This window comes from Micromesistius poutassou (genome assembly GCF_964030765.1).
Source record: "Micromesistius poutassou genome assembly, chromosome: 3".
NCBI lineage: Eukaryota > Metazoa > Chordata > Actinopteri > Gadiformes > Gadidae > Micromesistius > Micromesistius poutassou.
The window spans coordinates 6,122,212-6,129,711 of NC_140273.1; the positions used below are offsets into that span (position 1 = coordinate 6,122,212).

The 7,500-nt window shown below is 48.1% G+C and overlaps 1 protein-coding gene across 1 annotated transcript in view; it reads right to left on the reverse strand.

Annotated features, from left to right (window-relative positions):
• cacna1ab (calcium channel, voltage-dependent, P/Q type, alpha 1A subunit, b) overlaps nt 1–7,500 on the reverse strand; it is a gene marked incomplete at both ends in the record, with an annotated part of 47,116 nt that overhangs the window by 7,139 nt on the left and 32,477 nt on the right. Inside the window, 3 exons of the mRNA XM_084465395.1 lie at nt 3,137–3,272; nt 3,821–3,945; nt 7,412–7,500. The exon at nt 7,412–7,500 is cut by the window's right edge and continues 15 nt beyond it. Coding sequence (XP_084321521.1) covers nt 3,137–3,272; nt 3,821–3,945; nt 7,412–7,500 — 350 coding nt within the window. The remainder of the gene's footprint in view (nt 1–3,136; nt 3,273–3,820; nt 3,946–7,411) is intronic.

Sequence of the window (7,500 nt, forward strand, 5' to 3'; positions counted from 1 at the left end):
ATTCAGAGGCAATGGGATGGGATGGCTAGGATGAGGAGGAGCTCATCGCGCGCACACACACACACACACACACACACACACACAAAAAACATACACACACACACACACACACACACACACACACACACACACACACACACACAAAAACACATTCACACACACACACACACACACACACACACACACACACGCATGAATGCTAGCACACACACATGCACACGCACACACACACACACACACACACACACACACACACACACACAAACACACAAAGTAGCCCACACACACACACACACATACGCACACACAGACACGTGCTAGCACAGACACGCACACACACACACACACACACACACACACACACACACACACACACACACACACACACACACACACACACACGTGATGTGAACACAACATGGATGTAGGAGAGACCCCTCCAGAGTGTGACCTGACCCAGCTCCTCTACAGTTAGCATTAGTGTTAACAATCTGGAACAAAATGCTAAGGCAGAGGTTTCTCATAAGAGAGGAGAAACCTCTTCCTGTTAGCTGAGCAGCTACGGGTCAGAGACTCAGAATGGATAGTCCAAACGAGGGAGGGAGGCGTGGTGGCAGGGAAGCAGGGAGGGAGGGAGGGAGGGAGGGAGGCAGTGTGGAAGGGAAGACAATGCATTGGATGAAGGAGACGAAAATTCCACTGCGTCGTGCACTTTGCATCAAACACTTGGTCGAAACACGCCATCAAACGCCAATTTGTCATGTTTATTTGCTTCATGAAATACATGTCTTTTTGCCAATTCTTCAATGCAGATAGAATATAATAAGGATATAGTTGATAATACTATTATGATATAATTATTAAGAAATGATCAACAGACTGTGGTATTTATTATGAAAGAAAACCTGCATTGGATGCAAGGCGAGACTTTGTGAGTTGAACTCCACACTCATGGTGTAGTTTATGGTGGTGGTGGGGAGGGTAAAGGGTGTGGGAGCTGGTGGGCTAGGTGGGGGTGGGGGGCGATGGAATGAGCGCTCACTTGGTTGTCTGCCGAGAGGCGGGGCATGGAGAGGGTCCTCCCATGCCCATCCATTGGGTAGGAGGGCTCCGTGTCAGAGTGCCCATCCCGCCCCATCACCCTCATCTCTACTGTCTGCAAGACACACAGCGAGAGGGGGCGGGGCCTCAGAGGCTGCATGTGTGTGTGTGGGGGGGAGGGGCACCCAAGGCCGGTGGGCGTGGTAGCCATTGGTTTGTTGGGCGGGGGTAACATGTGCATATAGACGGTGGGAAGAGGCCACCAGACATGTGGGTGCGGTCATGTCTCTATGTGAGAGTGGGCTCGGAAATGTGGGCGTGGTTACCTTCTGTATGTGGGGCTTGCAGTTGTATGGGATGTATGGATGCGTGCGTGTGGGAGGGGCATCATATGGTTGTGGGCGTGGTCACGGTTTGCATGTGAATGTGGGGCATTCGGGTTGTGGGCGTGGTCAGAGTTAAAGAGAGTGCCAGGTGGAGGGGATTGGTTAATATCTCATGCATGTGTGTGTGGTTAGATGTCGATGTAGGTGGGGAGTCTAGGTAGCAGGCGAATAGTTGCTGTGCTGCTTGGCTCTAATTGGCCACCTTAGGCCACACCTTATTGACAGCTATTGTCCTAATATGGCACCAGTGTTCCATATTTGTTTGTAAGCAGTCATGGTTTCCAAGCATAAAATACATTATGGAACAAACGACTCCAACTCAAACAGATGTCCCACTATGTCCCAGACATAGTGGCCACATATAGCAACAAGACAGCTACTGGTAGGCTAACAGCTAGCTAGCATTTAGCTATGAGTAAGCTAACAGCTGGTTAACAACTAGCAACAAGCCAATAGGTAGTTAGTTAACAGGTAGAGATAACAGATAGCTAGCACATGCTCAAGGTATCATATCAGACTCTCATCTCACTATTTAGTTTCACTAGCAGTTTCAAGTCATCTACTAACAAAGTACTAAATAGTTTCAGTAAGGAGGAGATGGGTTTCCTTAGAGAAGGGGGAGCAAGAGAGAGACAGAGACAGAGACAGAGAGAATATTAATGTTTCCAACCCCTGGCATTCACCTCAGACAGATCTACAGGAGTCCACAACGTACAAACCTGGGACTGGTGGGTGAAAGTATCGGGCAGTTTCTAATCTTAATCAGTTTCAGTTCAATGTTCCAGACCCTCGCTGAAACTGAGCTTCTTGTGGAATTAATTTAGCCGGAGGAAAACGTGACGGATAAACAAGTTAGCGAGGGTTACACAGCACTCGATACGTAACAGTTGATTCAGCCTCGCCTCCACCAGGGAGAGGAGATGCCTTCTCCAAATGATAGCTCTGAGACTAGCACACATTTATACGGTCAACTCTAGTTGCTAGGCAACAGCCTACAAGTTATTTCTTTCTTCTTCCGAACTGCACTTTCTGCCAGCGTCTGTCTTGCCAATACAACCCTGACAAAATCTAATAAAAACCCTGACATTAAACCTAATTTACTCATCCAGACCGGGGAAATGTAGACTGGTTAGGACCAGACAAGACCAACCCAGACTAGTTAGAACAAGCCCAGACCCACCTAGACTAGTTAGAACCAGACCAGACCTACCTAGACTGGTTAGGACCAGACAAGACCCACCTAGACTGGTTAGAACCAGACCAGACCTACCTAGACTGGTTAGGACCAGACAAGACCCAACCAGACTAGTTATAAACAGCCCAGACCCACCTAGACTAGTTAGAACCAGACCAGGCCTACCTAGCATAGTTAAAACCAGACCCATGTGAACCGGTTTTAGCCAGACCAGACCTACATAGACCAGACCTACCTAGACCAAGCACCAGACCTACTTAGACCAGACCTACATGGACCAAGCCCCAGACCTATGTAGACCAGACTCATCCAGACTTAACGTGACCAGTAACAACCAGGCTAAACCCATCTAGGCCAGTATGAAAGAGAACCAGTCTAGACCTAAATATTTCTACGTGATCCAGTTAGAGACGATCAGACGGGTCCACAGGATGTCATCGCACCCATGTCATATTGCCGTTGCCTTGGTGACAACACACACATACACATGCACCTGGACTCTGCAACGCCCTACCTGGGAGTTGTGTCGGTTGTCATGGAGATCGTCAGGGTAGGGCCGATCTGGACTCCAACTGCCCCTCTTCTGGAAGACCTCCTGGGCTTTAACTGTAGCCCAGGACTGGCTCTCTGTCATACCCCCCTCTGGAGGTCTGGTTCACACACACACACACACACACACACACACGTAGGGGGAGGTCAAGAGTTTAAACACGGGGAAAGCCTCTGTAAAGGCCACGGAACGTCATGTTGGCACTACTCTGCGGTCAACATTCCCGCATCACACCCCTGCAAACTACGATCTGGGATGTTTTCAATAAAAGCCAAACGCGAGAGCCGGGAACAAAATGAATCAAACAAAGATTGAAATGCAGACCTTCATTTTTTTTAAATTAAGGGTGACAAATTGCAAATCAGACACAAAAGCAGTAAAAATGTCTCATATCGGTACAAATGCTAATATGTCACCTATGCATGTGTTTGTGTATATATATTGTAACTAACGGTCAATATATACAATTTCCTTTAAGGAGTGGACACAGCCATGATGTGTTACCGTCAGAGCAAACGTTAGCGTAAAGTGTTCCTGCTAATGTCTAGACTTGGCAGTACCATACAGCAGCCTCATATATAATACATACTATGAGTTTCATTACTTCCTAAGAAGAAGACCTACCCCCACCCATGGTGGTGTACTCACATGCCATTGACGGTGTCAGGGTCAGCAGGGGGGAGGCTCTGGACCAGCCCGGGACCCCCCGGACTGTCGGTGCCCCCTCCTTCTGAGGCTGGCTCCATGCGCTGAAACATTAATGGCGTTCGGTTCTGTGTGAGATACACGACATGGCCTACAGGCTGGAATCAGGCACTCTCAGGACACACGCACACACACACACACAGACAACGGATGCACCCGCGCCATGCACCCACACGGGGGCGCCAGTGGCAAACTCGAGGTGACAGCAAAGTTATCCCATTGAGGAGGTTTGAATGGGTCTGCGACCAACCGATCTCTCTCTCTCTCTCTCCAATTAGATTCTGGTAATCGCTGATAAATACATCTGCGGGGAAAAGGATACGACAGGGTCATGAGGTTAATGTGGCTTCAATGACCAGATATTAGCCATATCCTTGGTTATAAGTAATACATTTTTAGATATAGATTTATAGATCAGATATATAGATAATGATTTTTTTTGCAAGATTTACATTTTCAACTGGATTAACCCAATTATGATTTTAAGAGGATTAATGTGTTAGTGTGTAATGCGTTAGTGCCATTGAACTGAGAGGGGAGATCTGCTTCTGGACCCATCCTTACAATGGGAAACTTCTACCTCTTGATCCATTACATAGGTCAGAGGTCAGGCTGCCTTTCCCCCAAGGTATCCTGGGTAATGGAGTCCTCTTGGGATGGGATGTGGTATTTTACTTGCTTTAATGTCATTGCCCCTTAAAATCCAAGTCATAGAATCCATTTCTATAAATGGAGTCTCATTGATGGCAATGGCTCTTCCAGATTCTGTGGAGGATGAGTTACGACAGTGATGGTCCATGACAGCTTCGGCCCGGTCATGTTCATGTACGAAGCCTGGAGGCTCAATTATGAGGCTAAATGAGGCTAATGTATGCTAAATGAGGCGAGATGAATGAAGCTTTCTCAGACCAACCAACAAGCCAAACCTACACAGACACATGAACTAACAGGAGGATGTTTAGCTCTTGAAGTTAATCGAGCAGCAGCCTTTACCGTTGTTACACACATTGAATAAACGTGTGTGATCAGGGTTTGGATTGAATCCTTTAGTAGACGTTGTTATCCAAAGCACAAGTTGAATTTTAGCTACGAGGAGGTGGGGATAGGCCTCTTGCACAGGGACGCAGACCTGGAGGTCAAGGGAGAGGCTGCAGGCTCCAAGCCGGGGAGCCAAACCCCCTAACCACTAGACTAGAAGCGTCGGTCTGCAGAGGATGCAGATACGCGGGTGTGAACGGATATGCTCATAAAGTAACCAGAGTAACAAGATAAGGCGTGCCGAGGATGTGCTAGCACTTTGCAGGGAGGTTGGTGGCGATCTGCCAGTATCTAGCTGATATAACCAAAGGTAGGAGGGAGAGGGAGAACCAAATATCAGCACTTTCTGCCACAGCGGCCACTTCTCTATCCATTTCCCGGGCGTGAGTCTGATAACATTTGGCTTGTGGTTGTAATCTGTAGATCGTTCCTATGAGGGCTTGGAACACTGAGATGCCAATGAGATGCTAATGACATGCTAATGTGACATGGCATACCTGGGAACCTCTACTACTAAACCGTGCTCAGTGTTTCTTACGGAGCTTCGTCTGGCGGCCATTCACTTGCTGCCCTATGTATCATAACGAAGGGCTTCTATGATACATGTGAAGCCAAACGGCTACAAGAACCTTGGACATCCCACGGCCCAAGCAACCGGAGCAAGACAGGCAGGCGGACCAAGGAATGGGCGATGGACACAGTGGGACACACAGAGAACACAGACTGCAGAGAAGGGGGTTAACGGTTAGATCCACCTGGTGGTGACAATCACCCCCGCCATTGACCAATCGGGGAGGGAACTTGATTAGTCAATGTCCAATCACCTGCTGTAATGACGATGGGTGGGGGGGAATCAAAGGAAGAACATACAAACAGACTGACCACGAGGAACACGATGGATACGTAAGTTCAGAAAGAGGGAGGGAGGGAGGGAGGGAGAGAGAAGACTCAGCATTCCACCACAAACATCTCAGACCAACCAAATTGATAACTGAAAAACAAGACAGTTAAAAGACAATGCAGGCAAAAATAACAGACATTGTACAGTCAGACAATAGGACCTGGAGGAGGAAGGCAATAAGGAGAAGACAGATAAGTGGAGCTGAAGAGGCGTGTGTGAAGGCATACAGTGACACCATGGTAGAGGAGAGGTGGGAGAAAAGAGTGTAGAAATGGACGTGTGGATACCAACACAGAGAGACAGACAGACAGGGCAGTCATTATGCACAGTTAGGCTGCTCGTGCCGACTGAGCATGTGCAGAACTTGCCGATCATTCAGGGGGGGGGCAGCATTCAGGAACATCACCACTGCATCATTCAATTATTTTCATTTCTTTTGCAGGAGTGTAGGCATTCTTCTTCAAAAAAACATACTTTCCATCCATGAATTCTCCTACCACAGCCTACTGCCCAGAATTACTATTACTCACTATCAGTCATTTAGTTAACATTTCCATCCAAAGCGACTTACAGTGAATTGCATTAGATGCAGGTCATATGTGAGCGGGTTAGTTGTTAGGGCATCTTGCGCTAGGATGCCTACAGGCAGACAGTGGGACATCAAACCCAAAACCTTTCGGCTGGGAGTCGAACACCACAAGCCACTAGACTGACACAAGACTAGACTATCCTGCCGTCAATCACAGGATTAGAGTTCAAACTGAGATGCTGAAGCAAGAGGTTAGAGAAGTAGCTGGGTAGGGTTCATGTTAGTGGATAGATGCTTCTACAGCTCTGCTGGGATTCAGACAGGTCAACAGTATGGGGGTGGGGGGGGGGGGGGGAGGGGAGCGGAGAGGCTGGTGCATCTTCAGATCAAACACAGAGGGGGGAAGGTGGGGGGAGTGCACTGATTGAGAGCAATAGCATAGGCCATGTGGTATCGTCATTAATCATCAAGTGTCATCAACATTGTCATGATAACCCATTCCCCCCCGCCAAATTGTCCATCACCACATTCAATGGTGTGTCTGTTGGAAAACCAAGTAAAGAGACACGGAGAAAGAGTGTGTATGTGTGTGGGGGGCTGGCAACTAGCAAACTAACTAACTAGCTTTGAAGCTAATGAGGGGGCAGGTCCTTCTTTTGACACAGGAGCTTCGATGGCATGCTGGAAAGCTACAAAGCTACATAGCTAGCTCAGGTTAAAATGTTCTGTGTAAGAGAAAGGGACACCGGTTAGGATGCTAAAAACACAAATATATTCTGATAAGAGGGGAGCCTAACAGTGATCTGGTAATTACATGGAAGAACGTGAATAGATCTAGCAGTAGCTTGTCAGCTCGCTTGTTGACTGCGGACATCTGGGATCGAACCCAGTACATTTTGACTAGGAGGTGAACACCTTAACCACAACACTATATTGTACTGCTGTTAACTTTCTCCTGAATCCACTTGGTCTGTGTGTCCCAGGATGTGGAGGAGGAGGAGGAGGAAGAGGGGGAGGAGGAGGTGGAGGAGGAGGTGGCGGTGGGGGAAGCACTCGTCGACGGTACCTGTTCCTCTCGCAGAGCTTGGAGCCTTTTAGTCTTGCTCTGGCGGTAATACTCCATGATCATCATGGCTGCGTAGATCTTGCCCACCG